At 42.4% G+C, this 27,160-nt stretch overlaps 1 protein-coding gene across 1 annotated transcript in view; it reads right to left on the bottom strand.

The window, feature by feature from the left end:
* Positions 1-26,325, bottom strand: part of JARID2 (jumonji and AT-rich interaction domain containing 2) — a 254,412-nt gene extending 228,087 nt beyond the window's left edge. Inside the window, exon 1 of the mRNA XM_045847204.1 lies at positions 25,744-26,325. Within this exon, the coding sequence (XP_045703160.1) occupies positions 25,744-25,788 (45 nt within the window). The 5' untranslated portion in view covers positions 25,789-26,325. The remainder of the gene's footprint in view (positions 1-25,743) is intronic.
* Positions 26,326-27,160: the final 835 nt, after the last annotated feature.

Genomic DNA, 27,160 nt, shown 5'->3' with positions numbered 1-27,160 from the left:
TACATTATGCCTTTCTACTGGGATGCTCATGTAATTTCAAATGTATTACTGTAAAATCCTGGTCACTGGAGATGCAAGAGACTGGGGGGAATAAAATGGACTTTAATTAAAATATGAATAATCCAAGTCCAGCTAATTCAAAGCATCTGACCTGAACACCTAGTCATCTGGCAAACAGCAGCTGCTTCCAATTACAAGCAATTTTGAATTAACCGGTATCAGTTTCTAATGAAGAAGCTGGGTATGTAGGAAATTTTCCAATTCAGCTGTATACAGCACATGGCCTTTAAAAAAGAAAAAAAAAACACCAAAGATCCAAAGGCCTGTCTATATAACCTTATTCTAGGTCAGGGCAGTTTTTCAGCTTGTACTTGTCTTTGCCTCTAACCCCCAAAGGCCAGTCTTCCTGTTGCTCCTTGTACTCTGCTCTCCAGTCTCAGATCCGAACACAGACACTTCACAAGGCAGATGTGACTGCTATTCCCACTGCCTGCACACCTCCTGTCTCTCTTCTGGCACCCAAGGGTGTGACCTCAAGGTAACCCAGCAAAACCTATTTGTAAACATAAGACACAAAATGGGAAGCCTGAAAGCCTCTTGAAGTCCAGTGACCTCTCCAGAAACACCAAAGCCAAAGACCTAACCAAAACCTCCTTCAGCCCAGAGACTCACACCAGCCTCCTGGAGACAGAACATTCCAGAAGACTGTCTGGCTTCTGACTGCAGGTGGAGCCTTACACCATCAGATTCTCAATAGCTTTCTATGGGTCCCACTGATGTGGCTGGTGGAAGAGCGGAAAATAATAGGAAGGGGGAAGTGGAAACATCCAAAATCTCCTTCACAAATGGAGCAATGACCTAAAAGTGTCAAGCAGCAACAGTGAAAGAAAAATCGAGAATCATAAGTCAGCCAACTGAATTGCTGGCTCTGGTCTTTCTGAATCACCCCTTCGTACATAAAAACTCAACTTCTAAAATCTCCCTCTCACGTCCTGGGCCACTATTTAATAAAGCACTCTGGGAACATCAGTTAGTAGGCTGTGTTAAATTATCTGAATGAAGGCAAATTAATTGGATCTGAGAATCTGACAATGCTTGCTGAACTGCCCTTTCCCCACACAGGCCTGTTTTACAAATAGAACATGTTTCTTCAGAACAAATTACTAGATAATATATAGAGACCTTTACCTTTTCTGTGAAAATAAGAATCACTTAATTCTCCAGTTAACAGGCAAAAATCCACCAGTTTCTTCTCACACCTCTACAGAATCACTCAAAAACATTAAGGACATCCCCAAAATTCTCATAAAATGCACAGAAAAAATACATCTTAATGTCCCAAAACCTGATTTTTAAAAGACAGGAGAGAAAAAAAGATACAGAAAAACTTTAAGAGGTACAGAAGGGAAAACAAATTAAACCATTGTGTCCTTCGGTGAGTCCCCTCACAGAATGAGGCTGATCTTTAGGGATGCAAAACCAGGACACTATTAATTTACATCATTTCCAAATATCATGCTTCAAAAAAAAACTGCCTGTAAAAACAATGTTTTAAAGAACACAAACATTATTTGAAGATCACTTCTTTTATAAGTAAAAGCTTACACTGTCCCAGAGGAGACACCAGTGGGGACATTTGCAGAAGTAAAAGATATTATAAACACACATCCCATTTATAAATCTTTTAACATTTGGCTATTTAATTCAGTATGTTTACAGAGAACCCACCATGTGTATTCATTATTGTTAGCAAACAAAAAAGTATTTTTTTAAAATAGTCTCAAGACAGCAGTGAACATTAGTGTGAGGAAGATGAGACATTCAGTTAACTCTTAATATGAAGAAGCTGCAGTGTTTCCAGGCAAGGTCCCCCCAACACCCAGAAACTAATAAGTAAAAAATAAAGACCCATAAAAGCCAGTAAGCACCAAGTCTGAATAGTTCAACGTCCTTCTTCATAAATAGCCACTTAATAGGTTTTATTTTGTATGCTGATAACAACACATAAATGTAATCTCAACCTAATATCACACCTTCTAACCCAAAAGAAAAAAAAATCATTAAGATTCTGCTTTTAACACTTGGGAAAATAATTTTTTAAAGAAATTAGCCCTGGCTGGTGTAGCTCAGTGGATTGAGCGTGGGCTGCGAACCAGGCATCGCAGGGTCGATTCCCAGTCAGGGCACATGCCTAGGCTGCAGGCCATGGCCCCCAGCAACCGCAAATTGATGTTTCTCTCTCTCTCTTTCTCCCTCCCTTCCCTCTCTAAAAATAAATAAATAAAATCTTAAAAAAAAAAAAGAGAAAAATTACTGCAGGAAGGGACGCGGGGAGAGCTCAGTTTATAAATGCAGTGACAGCATGACAATAATAAGAAAATTGCAATAAAAATCAAATGCACAGGAAGTGCCAGGCATTCAAAATTAATCGACAAAGATACTATACTCAGCCACCACCCCACCGTCCCATCCCACCACCACCCCTGCCATTTCACAGATAAGAAAACTGAGACAGAGAGAGATTAATTAGGAGATCAAGTGAATAACAAGAATCGGAACTGAAACCCAGGCATCTGCCTGCATAACCTGGAGGCAGTGCTCCCTGCCAGGAAGATGAAGATGGCACAAGCCTTCAAAGTGACATAGGATAAAGGTTCAAACCTCACTTGGGGGAGAGGGAGACAAATCCAACCTTGGCCCCTTTTTCCACCCTTGCTTCCTCAACTGCTATTTGGGGGAAATGTCCACCTCACAGGCTTGTGGTAAGACCTGAATAGGTAAAACACTGTATGTAAAACATTTACATAGATAGGTATTTGAATCTATGGTACCTGCTCTCCAACAGAGAACTTTCCTTTTCTTAAAAGACCTTTAAGCATAAATCCATCATTTCAAGATGAGTTCTGGATAGAAACCAGCAAAACAGCAAGGGCTCCACAGAGAAGTTCCTGAGACTGCTCTGTATTTACCAAATGAGAGTTCTGAGAAATGTGTAACACTATACAGACAGTGCGTTGTAACTAGTTGTCTGTAAGGAAACAACACCAGGCTTCCTTCCAGAGTGAAAGTGAAGGGTCCTCAGAGAGGAGAGCATATATAGGACACGGGGCCAAAAGAGGGTTTTCAAGCAATGCTTAGACTTTACAACCTCATCAATGTTTTTAAACATCATTCAATTTAGGGAGAATGACTACCACTGTCTTCAGTCTCTGCTGGTTCAGAAAGCTGGTTTCCCCCTAAAAGGACAGTTTTCAAATATTTTTTGGCAGCAGAGATCTTTGGTAGCGAAGCTGCTCTGGTTGGAAGAGACACGAGAAGAATCAACCACTGCACAAACCACCCACAAGCATAAAGTTAGTCGTAAACCCTTGCTGTTATACAGGAAGATGCCCTGAGAGCCTAAAAGAAAGAATCTCGGGCCCCACCTGAGACTGTTGAATGAGAAACTTCCCTTTTAACAAGATCCCTCTGTGATTTGTACCCAATGGCCTAAAACCTTCTTGAACCATATTTGGCCTCAATCCTGGATTCCCTCCCCATGTCCTTTCCCACCACTCCAGTAAAAAATGTGTGTGTGTATATAATCGGACATATAAGCAAAACACATAATAAGTGCGTGCAGAATTAAAACTGCATCAAGCAAAAGGGGAAGTCGGGCTACAAATAAAGGGAAGTCCAGGGAGACAAAAATCATAGTATTCTGAAGGGGAACTCTTAAGTTCTAATCACATACTATGTTCACAATAAAGGAAAACTCAACTGTAGGAAGGTAAATTAACTTACATGAAGTCCCACAGCTTTTGCAAAGCACAGCAGAAACCCAAACCAGAGCCCAACAGCTCTGTAACACAGTCACTGTGGAGTCCAAAGGCACTTTTCAAGTTCTAGCTCTACAACGTATTAGCCTGACAGGGCTCGAAACCATTAAGCTTCTTTAAGTATCAATTCCAAAACTATGAAATGAGAGAAGGAGATTGTCAGACTGCCTAACAAATGACTAGGATCAAATACACAATTCCCCAAGACCCTGAGTAAATCATTTCCTCACTTTGAAGAAAAAAGAAGTACTAGGATCTACAGAAATGCTGTTCCCTTTGTACATATCCCTTGTGTTAGAAAGCAACAAAACCACACACATACGATTTCTATATAACTTCTCGGGAAAAAAGAGATTGGATGAAGCTTCAACAATCTCCTGGCAAATTCAATTTAAGGTCATGTCATCAAATATTAAATTTACCTATCTTCAATCCATGAGTTATATCATATAAGCACCCTTTCTGCTGACAATCCAAGTATGAAGTGACCACAATTCAGTTCTGGGCCCTGACTGGGCTCCGGTCTATTCCTCAGTGAGAGCACTTCAGATATCCATAAGCACCACCTTGCACAACAGAGAATGTTTTCCAACAGAGCAAAAGCAGGTTTTATCACCCAAATGTTCAGGGGTATCTCCAAAGTATACAAAAATATTAAAATGCCAATGATAGAAGTCAGTTATCAAGTCAGAAATTGCACTTTTTAGATAAGTTTTACAGTCCAGTAACTTGATTAGGTATGGGGGAAGGGGGAGGGGCAGCAGGGAGGAATATGGGGAATGAAGCATTCAAGTTGGGTTAGGAGGAAACACAGAGCTACCGGTAATTAAGGATTTCCCTCCTTCAACAAGGAGGCAACCACCTAATGAAGTAGCAACCATTTTGAGGCCACCGAAAGATGTTGGCTCAGCATATGTTTTGATAAACTCTAAAATATTCCCCAAGCACAAACCAGACAAGGAGCCTTAAATTTCCTCGCTGGGAACAGCTGCTGGCATTTTCCACCTTGCCTGCCACTGGCACATGCCTTGACTTTAAGAGATTTGACAAAAGAGTTATAGTCCCCAACTTCCTTGACTTTAATTAAACTTGGCTTCCACTTCTAAAAAATCCTCAAGTTTTAATTTTGTTTTGTAGTCCCACTAATGCTTTTAAATGAGAGATGCTGTGAAAAGGAGAAGCAAATTCTTTGCAGCTGTGTTTGAGCATCCTGCCAACTGAAGCACAGGAAGAAGCTCTCCCATGTTAAAAATTTCCAACTGGGAGATTTACAAAACAGCAGGGGAGAATGGATGGTGGAGAGGAAGACCTGTGCAAGGGAAAGATCTGCAAAAAGCTCCCTTTTTTGTTTTTAAGTCCCAGGAGCCTTTGGAGCTGTCATGCTTCAGCGATTGCTACCCCCTCCCACTCTACCCTCTTTCTAAAGCCACCGTCCTCTTTCCAGGATAGAAGTACACATTCTGCAGAACCACTTCTTAGCTGTTCCTTTATTTTCCTCCCATCTCCCCAGGCCTCCCCAACAGTCATTCAGTCACAACTGGATAATGGAAAGAAGCTTAACAGGGAGGTAGCAACCATTTTCCTCTGACTAAATGAAGTCCTGGAGTTAAGCTGCACTCCCAAGAAGGAAATGACAATCGTTTTGGCAAATGAACTTTCTAGTTTCTATTAGCAGCAGCAAGATAACTACTGTCAACAATTGTAAAAGCTCAAAAATGAGCTTTTCATTTGTGTTGTTAGAGTCCTAACATAGGAAAATCTAGCTATGCCATTATGAAAAGCTAAATCAGGTCAAAAATGCCATCTGAGAAGGTTCGGAGGTTTTGTTTTAAATTTCTGCATCAGTAATGGTGTTTACAGAGAAGGAAAAAAGTGGTGGTCACCACCCCGTATCACAGTTTCCAGTAAGCAGATAAGCAGTTATGAGCAAAGGTTTCATTATTATCCACCATGCATCCCCCCAGAGTCCAGAGTGTGTAAATGACTGAGTCCCTCTGTAACTCTGGCATTAAGTTCTGACCCACAAGCCTTCTGGGAGGCTGTGTCAGTGTGCACTCCATGGAACCAACTCTCCTCCCACTGAACCCTCAGATGAACAGAGCTTATTTCCAGGGTCCCAAGTAACATAACAACATCCTCCGGGCTGCAGGTAAAATACACAGCCCTACAGGGATAAGCATGCACACAGCCCAATGACATCCTGTATCTAGATGAATGTCCAGTAACAAAGAGCTGTCAGACTAACAGCCAGCAGGCCCTCTAAGGTCCTCAGTAATGAAACCAGAGTGAAAACTCCTTCCAGCAGACTCTGGAAGACAGGAAAACCAATGAAATGTCCTCCAATAAAGAGTTTCTGCACAGGCTAAAACAATAATCAGAAGACTCACCAGAAAGAACCAGCTTACTCCATTCCCAGAGTATTCCAAGTCTGTCTCCATTTTACCATCATGTGAAACCTGATTCTTGGAAGTGTTCTTCCTGGACTATTTCACAATTGACACCCTTACAGCTGGGTTAGGATTCAGGCGTTCCCTTCCCAGATGCTGGCATCCCCAGGCCTTTTGCTTCCCCAAGCAGGTCTCTGAGCCAGCCATTTCTGTCTATGTGCAAAAAGGCACCTATTTCTACAATGCATGCTAGTGAGCTACTCACCCATCTCTTCAGGGCTTTTTAGGTTTTTAAATTTTTTAAAAGATATTATTTATTTACTTTAAAGAAAAAGAAAGGGAGGTAGAAAAAGAGGGAGAAAAACATCAATGTGTGGTTGCCTCTTACGCAGCCTCCAGCCCAGGCATGTGCCCTTGACTGGGAATTGAACCGGTGACCCTTTGGTTCACAGGCCAGTATTCAATCCACTGAGCCACACCAGCCAGGGCTTTTTTTGTTTTTGTTTTTAAATGGGTAGAGGACCCTGAGATCAGGCAAATGACCCTCCAGGAAGCTCAGGCTCTCTGTGGACACGTTTTATGTTCAGAGTGTTGAGCTCACCATCTCTCCTCACAGCCAAAGAAGAATAACTTAACTAAGAGTCTGCCATCCAGCAAGCTGTAATGTGTCTACATTATTCCAAACCTTCCCTCAAAGCAGCTTAAGAAAGTGACAATGATGGGGGAGGGGAAAAGAGGGAGGGTACAGGGAATAAAAAGCATGATTGGTAGGCATAAAATAGATGAGGAGAGGTTAAGAATGGTATAGGAAACTGAGAAGTCAAAGAACTTATATGTACAACCCACGGACATGAACTAAGCAGTGGGGATGCTGGAGGGTTGTGGGGTGCAGGGTGGAGAGGGAATAAAGGGGAGAAAAAATTAGGAAATCTGTAATAGCATAATCAATAAAATATACTTAAAAATAAAAATAAAAGTAAGTTACAATGACATGCAGGTGCAAAGTAGTGCCTATCATGCACAGGGCACACATATTCAAACACCTACTCTGTGCTCAGCGGGGCAGCTGCATCCCATGTTACAGTGGAGAGCACTGAGGCTGCCTTTAGATGAGGCCCAGTGATCTTCCTGGGTGCTCGGCTAGAAAGTGGCAGCTGCCATCCTTGTATAGAGCAGTAAGTCCTTATTTTGAAGGATAAGTCTCTGGGAGTCAAGAGGTGACATGCACGTGAACAAACTCACACATCCATACAGACCACATGCGCACCCACACACACTTGACTGAATATGTATTCACAGAATTGCTTTAAAACAGAGAATGCAGTGCTTTCAAACACACTAAAATAAGAATACATTTTTGCCTCAAGATAAATCAATAAAAAGCAGAAAGAGCTTTGATAAGAGATTCCTAAAGCTGGAACTATACAACACCCTAACCAGGAGAAATCAGTTGGGCAATGGCGTTTCCGGAAGTGCAACAAAGCCCTGCTAGGTGGAGAACAATGACCATGAAACTGCTGTTTCCTTAGGCCCAGCACACTAGTTGTCCCCCCCCCTCCCGCCCCCGCCCCCGGAGAGAGGATGTGAGAGGATGTGAAGTTCACTTTTTGCTATTTCCACTTTCATTACTACTATCCCAGGTTGTGTGTGATGGTAGTGAGATTGTGTGAAGAAGGTAAAAAGCCTAAGTTCACATTTTTTAGAGAGAGGAGAAGAGAAGGAGAAAGAGAGGGAGAGAAACAGCAATGTGTGGTTGCTTCTCACGCACCCCCACACACACTGGGGACCTGGCCCACAACCCAGGCATGTGCCCTGACTGGGAATCAATCCAGCGACCCTTTGGTTCACGCGCAGGCTGGTACTCAATCCACTGAGACACACCAGCCAGGCCTAAGCGTCTATTTTTATTTGTTCTCTGTTGGAAGTTCTCTAAATATGAATCAAAATATACTTTTCAGAGGCCATTCTCTCCCCTCCAAAGAGCTCTTTAAAAGAGATGCACGAGACTCCCCAAATTCTGCTTAATCGGCATAAATACCACATGGGATCCTTGGACCCATTTGTCCTGACCTCCAGACACTTTGTAGGGTAAAATGTAGAGACATAAAGGAATTAAGAAAAGCATATATGGCAGTTATCTGAGATAAAGCTGATCAATATTGACCTATAATTTGGAGACCCTGAGCCTCATGCCATCTTTTTCTATGAATACTGGAGAGCACTTTGGGATCTTTCCAGCAGGGAGGAAGGAAGCCTGATTATTCATCCCTGTTGGCTGTGAGACCTGACAAATTCCACTTTTAAAACCTGTACAGACTGGCCACCCCCAGAGCTCTCTAGCTTCCATGAAGCATGCCTTTCAGAAAGACCCCTGAAGCTGAGAAGGGGACTGGAAATAAATCAGGTTAAAATAAAAGTGAGGCTGGGACCATTCCACACTATCCTGTGAAAGGCCATGGATGCAGGCCCCAAACACATGGGTGCCCAGCCCAACAGAAACTGGACATGCTGCCATGGCTACAGCAGGTCAACATTCACTAATGGCCCCTGCTGGGATAACCCTAAATGACTGTAAAGTGACCTGTCCAGCAGGTCTTTCTACAGCCAAGAAGTAGCCTTAACTTCTGTATCCGGGGGTAGAAATGAAGGCAATTCCCAAAGCAGTATCACTTCACAAAATAAATCCCATATAGCTGAATCCGGAATGTTACTGTACAGCCATCTGAAGTCCCAGCTGACAATCCTATACCTAATTGGAGCAGGGAGGATGATTAAGGCTTTAAAATTCAATTACAATTATGGAACTCTAAATAACTTCCAAAAAATGAACACAAACCAACATCTGAGATGCAGAACTAAAGAGACAAGAATTCAGTGCCCCCATCTTGTCCAAAAGAGGGTCAGTTCCACAGCACAGACTGGATCACTGACAGGTGAAGACCAGGGCAGGGCTGGATCCGGACAACATTACAAGGACAACCAACTGGTCCTGTTCCCTACTCTTGTGCTTTTAAAGGACAGTCAGTGTGCCAACTATTTTAAAGCTCCAACATACTAATTCTATAAACAATAATGGCTACAGCCTGCACACTGCGCACTGGAATGGATTCCTCAACTTGGCCTCATCACTTATGCAGCTGATGAAACAAACACTGACAGCTTTTTTGCATTTGTAAAGGCCCCACAGCAGCTGTGGTGATCCCACCATAGAGCAATGAATTAAGCCTGAAACCCAGCTGGGTCTGAACAGAAGCCTTTTTTGCACAATACAGCAAGACTATCATTGTTAACCTAGGCATTTTTTGGAAATATTCTGCATTACATTATTGGGCAGTTCTAACTTGGTTCTTAAAATTAGCTCTAATAAGCAATTTTAGTAGGAGGGATGTGGCATTTGCTTTTGAAACAGTGTAAGTATGTGTACAGGTTATGGGCACACCACACAAAGGCAGCTTGGCAGAACAGAACATAGATTTCCAGTTAAACAATGCAAAGTTTAAAACAGTAACTCCTCAGATATTCATACACACGTGCACACACATACACAGTCACTCACACCTACCTTCTAAATTGAGGAAAGTACATAACCTTGAAAATTCCTGGTTATGTGACCACTACAGAAAAAATATGGACTAGAGCTCCCCATTAGATAAGCCAAATCAATGACCTGAGCACAAGAGTCAATTTGGAACAGAATGCTATACCACAAAAACTGAAGTGTGACAAAGCATGATTAATATCATTAGGAAGGAAATTTTTGACCCTGAACTTTCGAGCACTATGTAATAAATAAAATTCCAAATGCTGACAGACACACTGGTCTTTGGCTGCCGATCATCACCAGGAACCACAAGGAAAAGCCAGGGCATCCACACCAAGATGTTCTCTCCCAGAGGTGTAGAGCACACTCTCCCCACTTCTCTAAATGCTTTAGAATGCCCTTGGGCCACGTGACTTTTTCAGTGCCCAGGCTCTCCTCTATTGCCTCAATACCTTCTCTGAACACTACTTAAAAATGAACGAAAAGTGCCCCACTCAAATAAGGAGACAGTCTCATCGCAACCATTTCAAACCAACTTGGAAAAAATAAACCTCATAAAAATCAGAAAGTCAAAAGTAAACATGACACCATCCCTCTTCCTTAAAAGAACTCCATTTCTTAAAGAAATTCATTATGAAGGGTCTTTTTTTTTTAAGTATTTTTTCATGTAGGTAAAGAAGGCTTGGAGGAAGCACGAATATCAGGGAGACTTTCTAGGTGATAGTGGTTGTATTCCCCATAAAGCTTTGCCAAAGAATGTTAACACAGGTAACCACAAGAAACTCAAAACTAAAGGTAAGGCAGGAAAATAGTTCCTCCTCCTTCTCGACATTCCCAGAGGAGCCACTGTTTTTCTTAATTCTACCTCTCCCAAAAAACTATGTGGTAAATGCTATGTGAGCATGCAACTGAAGACCCACAACTATCTCCAAAAACACCTAACTACCAACATAAAGTAACTCATCCCGTGACAAAATTCAAAGTCCCACCATTTTTTCCACACTTAAGCAAATGGAGCATCTGGTTCTAACATAAACCTGTGAAAACAGAGTTTACAGTGTGCAAAAGGACAGAAGAAATAAGACCACTCTTGGGCACAGTGAAGAGGGGCAGTCAGGCAGTGAGGAAAATGAGAGCCCCGCCCCCTCAAGGCAAGGCAGCTGCCCCAGGAGGGGAGGGCTCCATGCAGCAATGCTCAACGGAACACAGGAGGCTCGAAGACAAAAGCTGAGAGTAACAGCTTTAGCAGGTTAGTACAACAGCAGTAAATAAATTTAGTAATAATGCATATGTGCAGTTTTCTAATTCAAGGTATGCCAAGAATAGGGCACACATCACACACACAAACTTGTACACAAATACTCATAAGCAGTGTATTTCACAGACGCAAAAAAGTGGAAACAAACCTGTAAGTCCATCAGCAAATGAATTGATAAGCAAAATGTGGCACATTCCTACCATAGAATATTATTCAACCATAAAAAGGAATAAAGTCCCTGCTACAACATAAACAAACCCTGAAAACATTATGCTAAGTGACAGAAGCCAGTCACAAAAAGCCACATATTGTATGATTCCATTTATATGAAGTGTCCAAAATAGGCAAATTCATAGAGCCAGAATGTAAATTAGTGGTTGCCAAAGACTGGGGGAACTGGGATGAAATGAGGAGTGACTGCCAGCGGGTATGGAGTTTCTTTTTCAGGTGATGAAAATGTTCTGAAATTAACGGCAGTGATGGTTGCACAACTCTGAATATACTAAAAACCACTGAATTGTTAATGAGAAAAAAATTGCATCTGCATCCAAAATCACTCAGGGAAAGAATGAGATGCCTAAGATGCCTTCATCTTAAAGTACCACAGAAATGCCAAAAGAAAAACAGCTGAACTGCCAAAAGAATTGGAGTAAGTTGGGGACATAAAAGGTTTTTTTTAAAAAAGCCTAAGAAGGACTGATACTTTGCTAAAGATACAGCAGAAAGGACATATGCCAAGAATATAAGAGTATATACTGTAGTTGAACTCTAAAGTGCCATGAGGGGAAACTTGAATCTCCAAAAAAACAAAAACTGCAACTTTAGCCTTCTTAAAACTATATTGTAGGCTTTAAGAACATGAGAATCTACCATTTAGATATATTTATTCCATGTCACTGCCAACTCAGACAAGTCCCTTTATTAGTTTGAAATCCATCTTTGAATTCATAAACTGGACATAAAGCAATTAGAAGGAAACTCCAAAAGCAAATTAGGTATTACTTATCAACTTTAAAAATCTTTTAGCACTCAGCAGAGGAGATTATTTGCTGTTGACAGAAGGAGGAAAAATGCAACTGTGAACCACCATCCAAGGCCTTCCCTAGATAGTATATATAAATATAAAGCCTGTCCAGAGAAACAAGCAGTTTGCCTGGACGAGGTGTTCTGTTCTTTATTGAGATGACCTCTGTATGCAAAAAACGATTCCTCTTATAAAAGGTACCATCACTAAGGTCCTCATTTGTACTAAACAACTGTAAGCAAACAATGTTTGACTGTAAAAGCTTTTGCAAATCAAAGATAATGGCCTGACTAGGTAAACTGACTGTTCTTTATAATCATCATTGTTTATACTCCCCCAAGAGGCTTTGCCTACTGTTCCAATAAATTCTGGAAAGAGAGAACATGACAACTTCAGCAAGTCCCATAGAAGGAGGAAAGGAAAAAAGGCCAGTTGAGTAGCAAACCTGTTTCATTTTAGGCCATGTCAGTGTTGGGGTAGTGATCATATCACTCAGAGCAACCAGTAGAATTAGAAGGAAGAAAACAAAATGTCACTTTTCAGCTTCAGGTATTTCCAAGTCAGACCCATCCTCCCCAACTCCCCATGCTTTCCAGCTTACCAGGGACAAAGAAACCCACTTTATCAGGATCATTAGAGTTCTGATTTACCTCAAGTACAACAGAGTGTGCTTCTCATCTACACCAGAATATAGTAGTATATCATGAAGCTTTGAAGTCCATATTTGTAGCAGGAATTTCTGCAGGACTAATTGATTGTGTTTATATTGAGCTGTAGGGTGGGGTAGGTGGGGAAGTCCAGTAGAACTGAAACAAGCATTCTTCAACCCCTTCAACCAGGAGCCTTCACTCACCGCCCCAGATCTACCCACAGCCCCAGATCTACCCACAGCCCAGACTCTAGGACAATCAAGCAAGCCAAATTTGCGTGTGTGTTTTTAAAGGTTTCCATTCAGTGTGTCAGCCACCTTTCAGATTCCAGCTAAATTTAAACCACAACAGTCTAGAATATTAACAGCAGTTTTAAGGATTACAGAATGAGTATCTGAAAACATTTTAAAGACACAGGACACTGAATTATGCTGTAATATTGAATCAATCGCCCCCACCAAAGAACTTCATTATTAAACCCAGACACTACCTGGCCCCCTAAACTACGGGAAATATGTGATAAACTACATTGGCATTTAAGTAGAAATCGGATCTCTGCCACTTGAGGATGTAATCACCACTGGGGATTACTTTCATGAATCTTTAAAATTCTTTCAGATTAAAAATTCTGTTGGGGTGTCAATACCAATACTACTTAACAAAACTTGCCTTTAAGTTTTAGGTCAAGTTTTCGTAACAAAAACAAAAAGCTACTTAGCCCAAATACTGCTGGATTGAGAAAGACAACTGCTCACTGCCCATATTTTAATCTGGCTGTCACTTTTAAGATTTAGAAAGTGAACTTAAGACAGACCAAAGCAAAAAGTTTTGCTCCAACGATGACTGCTCATTATGGCAGTAATTCCTTTTTGGAATGAGGTGTGGTTGTACAGCGTCTGGCACAAATAACGCCCTTTTTATTACAAAATCTTCTATTATAAAATCATAACCTTGTAATTCGGTAACATAACAATATCACATTCAAGCACACCATAAGATATTTTAAGTGAAAAGTTCAAATTAAAACTATAAATTATTACACCTGTATTATTACCCTACCAACCACACACAAACAGGCCTTACTTCTGCCAGACCCTGTATAACGTATAAAATAAACTGCCCTCAAAATATTGCTATAGAGCAGGTAGAAGTGAATGTTAAAGCCACACTAAAATAATTAGTCTCATGAATAGAGGATTGGGTTTTTCCATCCTCCACCAAACCCCTGCAGCCCTCTTCCTAAATGCACAGGAATACTCTGTACACAGGTGGACTCTGTATTCTGTGGAATAACTCAGAGCCCCACCAAACACTTCATGATGTTCTATTAAGAAACCAAGTCCACCTTTGGTATGGCATCTCCCAAAGATGGTGGCCTTTGCCACTCAGAATCATCAGTTTGAAAAGTCCTGTGGCATATGTAGAAGACCAAGTTTTGTAGTGTGGTTGCAGACAGCTCCAGCAAGACAACACAGCCAAAGTCCTATTTCAAGCAGGTGAAAACCATGTGCTACCAATTTAACCGGGACTCCAGACCATGGCTCTTATGAAATGCCTTCCATTCATGTTGGCTCTTTCATCCTCCAGCATCAAGACATTATTACAAGCTCAAAATAGAACACAGAGCTGTAGTGCTCTGGGCGGCATAAGGATAGAAATGAGCAATTTGGGTAAAACCAATAAACATTAAGTTTTACCTCATCTCTATAGGGCTTCTTGACCAAAGAATTAAAAATGAAAGCAAAGAAGTTCATCCGAAAGTACTCTTAAACACTAAGAAGTAATGCCTCTTCTTAGAAGCACTGTGACAACCATCTCGTGCCCACATACCAAGGGGTTAAAAAAGATAAAAATCCATCATCTGAGAAATCAAAATGTGTCTGGCTATTAAGATCACACTCCATTTTCCCCTAAGTTAGGAAGAAAAAGCAAACCTTAGTGAGAAGAAAAGTGCTGAGCAGATATAGTTTTTAATTTCCATCTTCTTCCTCAGAAAACTCGGACACGCTGTAATCAGCAAAGATGACCTAGAAAAACCATATGCCCTCTTCAACCTTGAGGTTAGAGAATTACAGTCACCAAGACCTGTGGGACTTTCAATAAGAATAATACCATCCAGATAGTTACAATTTAGAAAGCACTTCACATGTTAACATTTGTCTCTACCAGATGACCTTGAGATATCAGTAAAGAAGGTATACTTCTTCCCATTTCATAGATGTACAAACTGAGGCAAAGTGACTTATCCAAAGACACCCACTCTCTTCCCAGTGTTTTGCATTACTGCTGTCAGCTAAATTATAAATTCCCTGAGGACAAGATCCTATTTTCTAACATCTAACAGTGTCAGAGCATGGTAAGCAAACAGAATATATCACTATATCTATTTAATTTTTTAAGACTTTGCTCATTTATTTAAGTTTTAGAGAGAGGGGAAAAGAGGGAGAAAGAGCAGGAGAAAAAGATTTATGTGCAAGAAAAACATCTATCAGTTGCCTCTCGCATGCCCCTAATCGGGGAAATGACCTACAACCCAGGCATGTACCCTGACCAGAAATTGAACCAGTGACATGTCGTTGGCAGGATGATGCCCAACCCACTGAGCAACACCAGTCAGAGCTGTCTGCCATATTTAACTAAATAGTCTTCCAAGCCAGTGCCCAACGAGATCTCTGAAACTATACAAACCCCATACCTCACAAACAAGGCAAAAATCACATATGAAAACAATGAGTCGCCTTAAAAGTATGTTATATTCTCACAAAAAAGGCATTCCATAAGTGTAAAATATGTAACTATACAATTATAAAGACTTTCTTCTTCCCTTTGCCACTACAGTCATTCTCACTAACAACACAGGGTGTGCTTAAGGCAATTTTGCTTTTACAAAGTGTTTTCACATATCTTATTTAGTTCTAATGCTCTCAGAGAGGACAAGGAAAGAAAATAGAAACTTAAATAAAATTTAACAGACAGCTTTACTACTGGTTACACGTGCTTGTTTTTGGTTTTTAAAAGCCAACAAACAAATCCTATGGCCTGATATGTACTATCTGTGGGACAGTAAATTAGTACAGCCTTTCTCCAAGACAGCAATGTGGTAAGAGGGTTCTAAATGTAGACACAAGAACTTCTGAGTCAGTAATTCCACTTTGTGTAATTCGGGATTACGTGCAAAAAGATACAGGCAAAGCATACTGCACCATCATTTTATACAACTGTCCCCAAACTGTGAAAAGGCCATCAACGACAAACAGGGCAAGGAAAACTGTCTGGTAGCAAGAGTGCCTTCCAGGCATTAAAATAATACAGAATCATATTTTGATAATTGAGATATAAATGCAAAAAGCACGTTAACAGAACAACACCTGAGTATGAACCCACATATAGAAAATTATTTTTCTACAAGTACAAGAATGTCCATGTGCAACTGGGATGGTTTTTATCTTTGTGTAGTTGCCTGATTTGAATGATTTCTTATTAAAAAACGCCATTTTCAAAAGGGAAAAAAAGGAGATTGGCCTAATTATGAGGATTACATGTACTTTTTACTTTTCCGTGAAAATGAATCAATTACTGCAGTTACCATGGATAACCAAGAATCTACCTGACAGGAAGAAACATCTCCAAAGGCCTTCTATTGTATCAAGACTGGATTTCACGTCCTGGTGTGTCACTGATAAAATTTGAAACCTCAGGCAGGTTGCTTAACTGTACTACATGCCTCAGGTTTTCTCAGGTATAAAACTGATTAGTTTAAAGTTCATCTTTTCCCACTAGATCCATAGCAATTCTCTCACACTAGTAGCTTTTTTTTTAATACTTTAAAAGCTTTGATTCAGCAACTATTCCTCAACTGTGTAATGACATAAAATTGAGCCCCAGCTCGTGAGGATTAATAGGGTAAGTAAGACACATGTAAACAGTAATTCCAGCACTTAGAAGTAGATGTGAAGAGTCAGGTCAACAGAGGAAAGGGGCTTGGCTCTGCCTGACTGAGGAAGAGGGTGGCAGGCTGTCCGAACAGACCTCAGTCGGGCTAGGTGGGCTCCTCAGGCTATCTGCTCACTGAGCAAGTTGAGGCACCAGGGTGTGCAAAGACTGGGCTCAGCTGAACTGAAATGGGTAGCAGGACAGGCCCAGGATAGAGCTAGAAGTGCATTTTATGCTGTGCTGACAATAAAAGCTGGTTTAGACTTGATTCTTAAAGAATTACTGCTCCAGGATCCAGTTTAAACATCTCTGTGCACAGACTCAGTGCCACTCTAATTTTAATTCCCACTTTCTAATTCACCCCCCAGACAAGAATGTGAGTCAGGTGTTGCATAATACAAAAGAAATTCAATAACCAACAGATTTAGGAAGGGTGGAAAACGATTACATTACCTTCTAATCTTTAAAGCCTTGTCCTATACACCAAAATGCATTTTAGAGTATCTGTCGCTATTCATTTGGTTTATTAAAAGGTAAAGTACAGAATTCATTTGATTCATTTATTTCTGGGTCGGCGAGGAAGGCTGTCAGCAGGCATGATGTCTCCAGGTTGGTGATTTCCAACTGTGTAATAATACCCTGAACATTTGTGCAGTAGTTTGCAGTTTATGATGTGTTTTCACGCCAAAAATCTCACTGGCTCTCCCAGCAACAAGCCTGTTGCTCAACATGGACAAGTTGTCCAGATGAGGAAGCAGCTCAGCAAGGTTATGTGCCTTGCCCAGGGTCACAAAGGCAGTGCACTGTAAGGCCAAACTTGGAACTCAAATCATATTCCCATTCTTGTCTATTACTACAGAGGTACTCTACATACAAGATGAGACAAAAGTAGTTTTACAGTTGTGAGAACACAATACAGAGTTTACTCTTATATTACTGTTTATTAATTATCGTGTTATTTTCCATATGAACTATAAACCTACTTTTGCTCCATCCTATATCCACAACAAGCCTGCTCAAATCTGAGGCATTACATTTCTGAAGCCTACGCAGTAGTAATAAGGTACCTACATAAAGCAAAAACTCTCCAAGTTTTATGTCTATATCCAACTGCTGCTTAACAGAATAAGCATTCACTCAGTCCCCTTTCTGCAAACTATAGAAGGAATAAATGCAAGAAACACATGCTCAGCCCTAATCCCTTCTCATTTCCTCCTGGCACCTGTTTCTGCCCCCACAGGCACCAAATACTTTAACAGCTGGTAGAATGAGAACCAAGAGATAACATACTCAACCAGAGTAGATGAAGCCCTAACCAAAATGTGGTTAGGAAATAATAGAGAAAGAACCACCCAGATGTAAAAAGAGAGCAATAAAACAAGGTGCCAAAAGGTCTCCCACATTCTGGATGATTCAGCCATTAGATACCTGGGCTGCTGTCCCAGCAAACCAGAGGGTCTCCCAATGGAAAACAGGCACACACAACCCACTTTTCTCGCTCCTCCTCCCACCTCCAAAAAAACACTGCAGGAAAAGAATTCCAGGTTGCACTGGAGAAAATATATGCATGAGGGAAGAGCTGTATTGGAAGCAGGAAGGGCAAAATTGTGGCTATGTAGTTTATTAACCTTCTAGGATTCATGGTAACTAAGCATTGCTGTTGATAATATTTTAATGCTCACTAGTCTTCCTCTTCATGGGTGGTGGAGCCTGACCGACTTACCAAATTAGAACTTAAAATCTAATTTAGGCTTTTTAGGCTGCACCAGCTCTCAAGAACAGCTCTCAAGAACTTCTGCCAGTAGGGTTCCCCTTTCTAACACATATTCATACATCCTATGAATATGTGAGTAATTATGTATAATGTTTCCATTACTCATGCTGCCTCATTAACATATCTGGGCAGCCTCTGTTTATGGGATGGCCCAGACCCTGGTGAGGATTTGAGGGCAAATGATTTCCCACAGCGTCCCATGGTCCCCTAAGCAGCAAAGTTAGGGGCAACAATGCAAGTGCCAGAAAAAGTATCGGAGCCGATTTGTTACAGCCCTGAGAAATCAAACGGGTTCTCAGAAGCCTGGAGAGCTAATGCAGCCCGCGATGGCCCTCAGGTACAAGGGAGAGGGTGGGCTGGTGGCCACTCATAAAAATACAGAACACACACCAGCCAGTCCCAAGGGGTACTGGGATCTCAAGTTCTTTTTCCAATAAGGACTCGAGACAGCCAGCTGGGGATAAGGGGGTAGCTCCACCAACTGGTGTTTAAAAAAACAACAAATACAAACATGCTCTCCAGAGGGATACGCTCCTTCTGTTCCTGGAAGCTGACAAACTGTCTTAACTTCCCCAATTTTCTCTTTTTAATTTTTTTAAGATTTTATATACTTATTTTTAGAGAAAGGGGGGAGGTAGAAAGAGAAAGGGAGAGAAAACGTGGATGTGCAAGAGAAACATCAATTGGTTGCTTCTTGCACGCCCCCCAACCTGGGACCTGACCCACAACCCAGGCACGTGTCCTAGCAGGAACTGAGAGCTTTGGGTTTGCAGGATGATGCTCACCCCACTGAGCCACACCAGCCAGGGCTTCCCCAACTTTCTCAAGCAAAAAACCTCTGCAGGGGCTGCCAGAGCCCCTATTATGACCTTTTCCCCCCTTTTGGGTAGCTACACTGATCATTTTTCCTCTATTTCATTGGACTAAAAAGTGAGGAAGAGATACAGCCTTTAACTATCGGTTCGATGTCTATTTGCTTCTGTAAAATGGACCTAAGACTCTTTTCCTCAAAGTGTGAACTCACTGTGGAAACAACTAATGTGGATGGTTATTTCAGAACTGACTGGGATGCACTCAGGAGGGGTGAGTGTTGTATGGCCATCCAGACTTCTACAATCCAAGCTCTTTTCACATTTTTTCAAATGGCAAACAAAGAGAGCCCAAAGTGAGAAGGCAGCATCCTCACCAGAACAATACAACCTGTGCCAAGATCCACAGTGGCAGAAACCCAGACTCAGGTGACCAACCTAGACTTCACCCTCTGGGACAGAATCTACCTATGTAAAACACGGGACATTTCCCATTCCAGATATCCTAAGCGAACAAGAAAGATAAAAGCCACCTGCAAGGGGTGATAGGAACAGGAAGTCCTGGAAGCAGGCAGGACTACTAGACCAGGAGCAACCGGGTGTCTGGCCAGTTCTGCCACTTCCTACAAGGTTCAGCTCTACTTTTAATGATTTTATTCTGAATGAGAAATAAAGAAAAACTCATTTTAAAAAGCGTGAGGCTGTCAGAAGGCCAATAGAGTTGACTGAAGTCTCAAGAAAAATTAAGACCTAAAAGGATAAGAAAAATCACATTCAATTTACCTACCAAAAGTAAACAAATAGCAATACTATATCACAGCTTTAGAAAACCAAAGTCCTCAGAGTTTCCACCTGCTTGAAGAAAGAAGCCCGCAATGATCAGGCAAATATGGAAAAAGCTTTACGGACAAAAGGAACCAGAGGCGCAAAGACTGGGGCCTGGACAAGCCCAGTCTGAGGCTTGTGGGGGGAGTCTCAGAAGAATGAAGAGAAGAGTGACCTGGGAGATGGAAAGAAACAAGATAATTGATTCCAACTAAAAGAACAGACTCAATTTGTCTCATTTCCATTAACAGATAGGCTGACGAATCTGAAATAGAACAGACCTTCAGCAACATCTCTTAACTAAGAAAATAAAATTGCTGGATTACAAGACACAAGCTTCTGAATTCCATATAAATTAGGCATAAAATCACTAATCTTTCTGCCCCTCTACGACCCAGTGAATGACACAATTTTTTAAACTCTAAAAGCAACACAAATTAACTCAGGAGGACCACTCTGAGGTAAGTTACATTGCATAAACTAGATAAGGTGTCTAGATTAATTATGTGGGACTAAGGCTAAATATAATGGAAGCACTCTTATCAGAGGTGCTAGGGACCAGAAGTTGGTTTGCTAATGTAAAGTCTATCCAGCAGAAAACCTTTAAAAAAAAGTGAGTATAGGTGTATACATACATATGTCTACACACATCTAAACATTTTAACTAAAAAACATAAATGTACTTTTTAGTTTGTTGGGAAGGGAATGAAGTTTGATTCTGAACAGTGAATCACCTGCAAAGCAATGTGCATGCAGAATCTTTACAGATTTTTCCCCAAGTTTTTTCAATGTCAGGCCCACATCTAATTTAACAGCCTTATTTTTTTACCAAGTCACTTTTATCAAATGTTCCCAAAACATTCATCTTAAAGTTTTCATAGAAATCAACTGTCTTTTCACACTCATTCAAAGGATTACATAATATTTAACTGTAATTGCGATAATAAGACTAACCTGAATAACCAGATTTGGAAACAACTGACACTTGGCAAGCCTGCTATGGGTGGGAGCCAAAGGGGACACAAGCACACACCCCCTAGGGCTGCCCACTGGCCAGGAGCTTCACAGCCAGAATGTTCTGCAGCCAACAGTGCGAGAGAAGACTGGGGAGGTAGAGCATGGTGAGCAGAGCTGTTACTGTAATCCTGGGGAACACTTACACATGGACCAGTAACATTAGGAGGAAGAGTGCAAACAGAATCCCAAAAACGAAATTTCCTAGACTGCAAAACTTTTTAACCATTCACATAAAAACGTCAGAAATCTCAGTCCTCAGACCATCATGATCAAGAGCAAACCATTCCATTAAAAATACTCCAGCTTAGCCTTTACCAAGTGTTTTAATGTACTGTAAGTTTAATATGACTTTTCCATGTCATCTTTGAAAGAAGAAAATGGTTCTATTTTGAATGCAACAGACACCAGTTATATACTCCAAAGGGTTTTTCTCTTTCTCAAGAGGGAAAATTTAAATAACCTTTAGAGCAGGGTATATATTAAGGTTATACTGGAATTATCTCCAAGGCACTTGGAAGTGAGTCAGTAGCCCTCAGCCCAGCAACAGGAACTAGTTTATCCTAACTATGAGAGAAGAAACAGCCATTATACCATCAAAGTACCAAATAATAGCATACTTCTAGTTGGCTATTTGAGCCAATGGCTATGGAGGACATACAAGTCAGACACTAGTCTACAGTAAAGTAACAATAACCCAGATAACAATAACTAAAACTGTATTGTTTTCAGACATAATTTATTTTTTCTTTCAAATTTTAATGACACACTTTGGACTCTTACCTTAACAGTATTCCTTCCATAATCATAGCTGCTAAGTTGCCTTTCCCAGGGCTTATGTGACAAAAAGAAAGATTTTCCACTACTAAAAACAGGCAGAAAGAAAACCATGTGAACAGCCCGTGAAAGGGAAAACACAGCAATTAAACAATGTGCACAAGTTTTTTGCCCCCAGAACTGTAAAATAACTTGACTGGGTGTAAAATAAGGGAAAGGAGGGTTCATAAATCCTACCATTATATTTTAGTGTATTTCTTTCTTTTTCTCTTTATAATTTAATGTAATTATAATTATACTAAATCCTGCTATTGATTCTTATAACACAAACTTTTCCAAGTTTTTAAAATCATACTGCACTTTTAAATCAGAAAATTAGATATTTACAACTTATAGCCTAATGGTACAAATTCTGCTTGAGCTGTTCTGAAAACTTGGTAATTTGTTTTCGTGCTAACTGCATGATTCATATCTCCATATAGAAGAAATTTTAATTTCAAACTCATACCTGCAATAAAGCATCACTGATCAAATGGTTTTAAAGCCTGGATATCACATTTGTTATTCTTTCTTGGAATAACCAAATACTAGATTGATGGGCAAAGAATACCCATAAAGCAAAACTTGCAACTGTTTTTTATTGTCCAAGTGGATTGGGGCTTTGAAAGGCAAATGTTTTCAGTTATTTAAGGTATTATATAGTGGGAGTCATGCCCAGCACAATTAAGAGAGGATTACATTGCAATTTATGAGTTTCTCAAGGATGTCATTTAATATAAAATACAGCAATCATTTCTCCCAAAGCCTGCCATCTACATTCCCACCCCCAAACTCTGTTTTACTAAGACAATAAACTAAATGGCAACACGGCAGGCATCTAAGGCTTTTGAGACCAATTGTAGGAAATGTGCTGCCTTCCACCAGCTCGAGTAATAACACCACCTTACATAGAAAGATCATACTGTTTTATAGCTTGCACGAACATCATCTCACATACATAATCTCAGAGAAAGTGAAGTAGAAAAGGCAGGTATTACTTTCTCCATTTTACAGAAAAGGAAATATATTGCAAGCCTCTTCGTGTCTGGCTCAGAACTAAACCTGGAACATCCTGAGACTTAGAGAGTCCAGTGGCTCTTCAAGCACACTGTATCTATCAATGGCAAGTCTTCCCTTATTTCACCCCCTAAAAAGTACTCAATAGCATAGAGCTGGCTCAGCAAGAGCCCCCCACCCTGCCCCGCACCCATGGTACTGCAAAGCTTCCAGAAAGAGCCAACAGTTGCTGCTGTGCAGCATCACCCAGAAAGGCATCCTGCCACATCCTGCAAATACATGCCAAATATGACTTAAAGTGACAAAGTAGCCGAATCCACAACATGTTCCTCCTACAAAGCAAAGCTTTCCCTTAATTAAGTTTCCTTGCTTTTCTAAAACATTGGTAAAGAGACCCAACTACCACAGTAATAGTGCCACACCATTAGCAGGCCTGCAAACAGAGGAAGCAAAAACATTTTCCAGAAATAAGGCGTCTCCTCCCTGCTCCCCATCTCCTCAATGGATCAAAATCACAGCTAGGCGGGGGCACCCGCTTGAGAACTATAGGCTCACTGCTCACCTAGAGGGGAGCTCAGTGTCCCTTGGAGGAAGCCAAAGGGTCAGCACACCCTCCTCCTCCTCGTCCTCCTCCCGGGTGGCAGCCCAGCTCCACAGCAGCCCCAGGCCTCCGCCCCCGCAGCCCCGCTGCACTGGAACCTCCAGCCCGACTTTTGACGTCACGGTGGAGGAGGTTCCACCCCGGCCCGTCCCTTTGTGACGTCACAACGACAACAGACCGCGGTCGGGAGCGTCCTGGAACTTGCGCAGCAGGGGGCGGAGGGAGGCAGGGGAGACCGGTGCAACGCGGTGGAAGAACCGGGGGTGGGGAGGGGGCGCGCTGACGTCTCACCGGCTTAACCTGTTGCTCTCAAGAATGCGCCGCAATCTACGAGCAGGGCCGCGGGGGAGGGCCCTACTCCGCAGTGGGCGCGGAGGGGGGCCATTTGCTGCAGCTGTGCACCCCCCACCCCCGCCCTCTCAGACACGCCCCCACCGGTACATCCCAGGCTCCCACCTTTCCCCAGACACAGCAGGCCTCACCACCCACACGCCCCGCCCGCCAACCCTGGGCCCTGGCCGACAAGAGCCCCGAGCCCGAGCCCCGAGCCCGGAGCCCGCCCCCTACAGGCCGCACACAGCCGCCCAGCCCCGGCCCATCCCCAGCCCATCCTCAGCCCGGCCCGCCACGACCTCCACACGCCCTCCCCTTCGCAGCCGGCTCGAGCTCGTCAAGAGCCCGAGCTTCGCTCCCAGAGCCTTAACTCACGCTCTGCCTCCTGCAGCCGCCGCCAGCCACGAGCTTGCTGCTGGACCCCTGGACTCTCCACGATCCGCTGACCACCAGCAACAAAAAATCCTACCCCACACTACTCTCCAACTTAGCGAGGTCTGGGATGGGGGCGGAAGGGCGGTCCTTGTCCAAGTTCTACCCCATTTGCTTTGTCGCTGTACCCAAATTGGACGTGCCCTGGGAAAGTGTCCACGCTCCAAGGCAAGTGTGTCTCCACGCAGTTTCCACAGCCCGAGTTTAAACTATTCCTTTGCATTCTACCCAGCCCTCTGCAATGCGGATGTATTTTAATTCTTAAATTTTTAAGAGAATACCTTTTTAAATAGGTTTTGATTATTAAACCTTGCATTTCTTTCTTAGTTGAAGTTTACATGTGTACATTAGGATCAGCCCTCTAGAAAAAGGCATTTTGCTTTTCCATTAAATATACTTTTTACATAAACCAGTGCCCCTAAGGTCGTCTCCCATTCCACACATCACACTGCTCAAAAAGAGAAAATATTGACACCAATTTGTCGACTCGAGTTAAATAAAACTTTCTTATAACGCTGCATTATTACTAGTGTATGTTCCTTTGGCCTTTTAAAAAAAAAAAATGAGTTCTTTGATTTAAAGCATGCAGCTAATGACCGATCACTCGAGTGCATATTTGGTTAATCCCTCGGTTCCCCTCCCTACTCCTTCCCCCCAAACTTAAAAAAAAAAAAAAGCCACCACACACAAAACAAAAACAGTCCCCATGCCAATCAAAACGTAGCTGTACTATGCACAAAACAAATTTAACTATTCCAAACCATTTAAATCTCTAAATAATCACCCAATTTGAGAAACCCGGTTAACAGTGAGAAATCATTCGTAGTCACATATGCACTCACATGCCTACGTAAAAACATGAGCTATATTACAAGTCTTTTTCCCCTAAAACTGGAAACCATGAATTTTTAAACAAAACCAGTCCCATTATTAAAGTCAATCCCAACAAATGCATTCGCTGTAACATGATTCCCAACTGTTTTATGTTGCGAAACAGATAAGCCAAAACGACCACATACATTAAATTTGATGTGCCAGTGCAAGGAACAATATCGCCATAATCGGACCTTTGATTGCAACTTAGAGGGCTTCCAACACACACGCGTTACACGATTTTCGAAAAACATTAATAATAACATAGGCTCATTAGCATGCAAAGTGCAATATGGGGCCAAACCCGCCCGAGAATGCAGTTTAGTTACAGAACCGCAGCCCCCACCCCACTCCCAAGCTCCACCAAAATCCCTTGCCTTTCATCTAAAACTAGATTATGGTTGTGTCATTCGAGGTCAATTTATTCACTTGAGGTATCTCTACACCAATCTGTTTTTTTTCATCCAAACTAGGCAGACACGACTTTGCTTGAAAAGCCCTCTTTCAGAAAAGAAAAGAAACAGCCTTATCGGACGCTGTGTTTAAAACCCTTCAGCTGCAGAATTATCTATAAACTTGACATTCACAGCCATTGCTTAAAACTGCAAGTCAAAGGATGTGTTGTTAGGAGCACTTACGTATTTCTTCTGAATGATATTCCTCTTGGGTCTTTCCTTGCTCATTCTGAGATCCAAATTCTGATTGCAAAAGGGGACAATTGCTTCATGAATTTAAAGCCGTCAGAAATTTGCAAAAAAATATCCTGGTGGTTTTTATTGTTGTTGGTGGTGGTTGATCTTGTAATCCGACTTTTCTTCCTCTTCGCCCAAAGCCCGATTCGCCTTGAAATAAATCCGAAATTGGGAGGGGAAAAAAAAGAGCCAAAGACGAACGAAGCAAACAAAAAAATTCACTTTAGTAAAACACCCATAATGGAAAATTTCCCCCGAAACACACACACACAAAAAAAAACCGACGCCCTTCACTCCCCCCTCTTTTTCCTCCAAAAACTACATTAGCGAAACGTGAAGGTCCTTAGTGTCTGATCTGTAGTTACATCTTGGAAAAGAAAAGGGAAAGATAAATAAAAAATGTTGGAAGTCACGTTTGTGCTGCAGCAGCAGTGCGAGCAGAAGAGTCAACTCCAGCGGCGGCGGCGGCAGCACCACCACAGCGAGGGCTCGCCGAGTCTCTTTTTTCCAAGCCCCCTAACCAATGAGAGAGAGGCTATCCAGCCGAACTTTAAATGGACTCTGCTTTTATACAAGTTAGGGCTCCTCGAATAATTCCCCGCCGGACGCTAGCCGAAAACTCCCACAGCTGAGCCACCAGGCGCCCGCCTACCCTGACGACGACCGCCCCCCGCCCACTCAGGAGGACCCCCGCAGCCTTGTCGACTAAACACTCGAGAAACCTAGACGAACCGTTCTCGGACAACCCCTCAGGCATCTCTTCCGCGCCGAGCCTAAGAGTGGAATTGAGAGAGGCTCCCTAGCTCAATGCATGGCACGCTCGGTCGCTCCACCTCACCCCCTTTCCCCAGCTTGCCGTTCACCCCATAGCTGCCAAACGATGGCCCTCGCCACTGCCCTCACGTCTACCTGCAGCCAGGCTCCAGATTACGAGTACCCCAGGATGCCCGGCCCCGGGGAGAGCCGCCTATTCCCGGGGCACCTTAGAATGGTCCCCTTGATCTTCTGGAAGTTGTAGTCCCCCGACTATAAAATGGCTATGGCCACGGGAGCTAGGAACTACAATTCCCAGCCTGCCCCGCAAGCCTGTCACTCAACTCCCTTCCCTCCTCCTCCTCGCCCCCTCCCCCTCACCGGCCCTGCCAACAACGCTAGGACGTGTCCCGCGTGCGACACTGCTAGAGGCAGGCTCGGGAATGGCCCGCAGAGCGTGTGGTCCGCGAGCGAGGAACTCCCCACGCCGACCCGCCCCCGGCCCCCTGGTCTGGCCCCTCTCCCGCGGCGGCGCCCGGCCCCCTCCCCGCGCGCCCCGCCCCCACCCGCGGCGCTAACCGCCTGTGGAATCGAGGAATCGCGCGCTCTC

Source organism: Phyllostomus hastatus, unplaced genomic scaffold (genome assembly GCF_019186645.2).
Source record: "Phyllostomus hastatus isolate PE091 unplaced genomic scaffold, TTU_PhHast_1.1 phas_contig_524, whole genome shotgun sequence".
NCBI classification, from domain to species: Eukaryota; Metazoa; Chordata; class Mammalia; order Chiroptera; family Phyllostomidae; genus Phyllostomus; species Phyllostomus hastatus.
The sequence above is the reverse complement of the archived record's forward strand: the minus strand, read 5'-3'. Positions and strand labels throughout refer to the sequence as shown.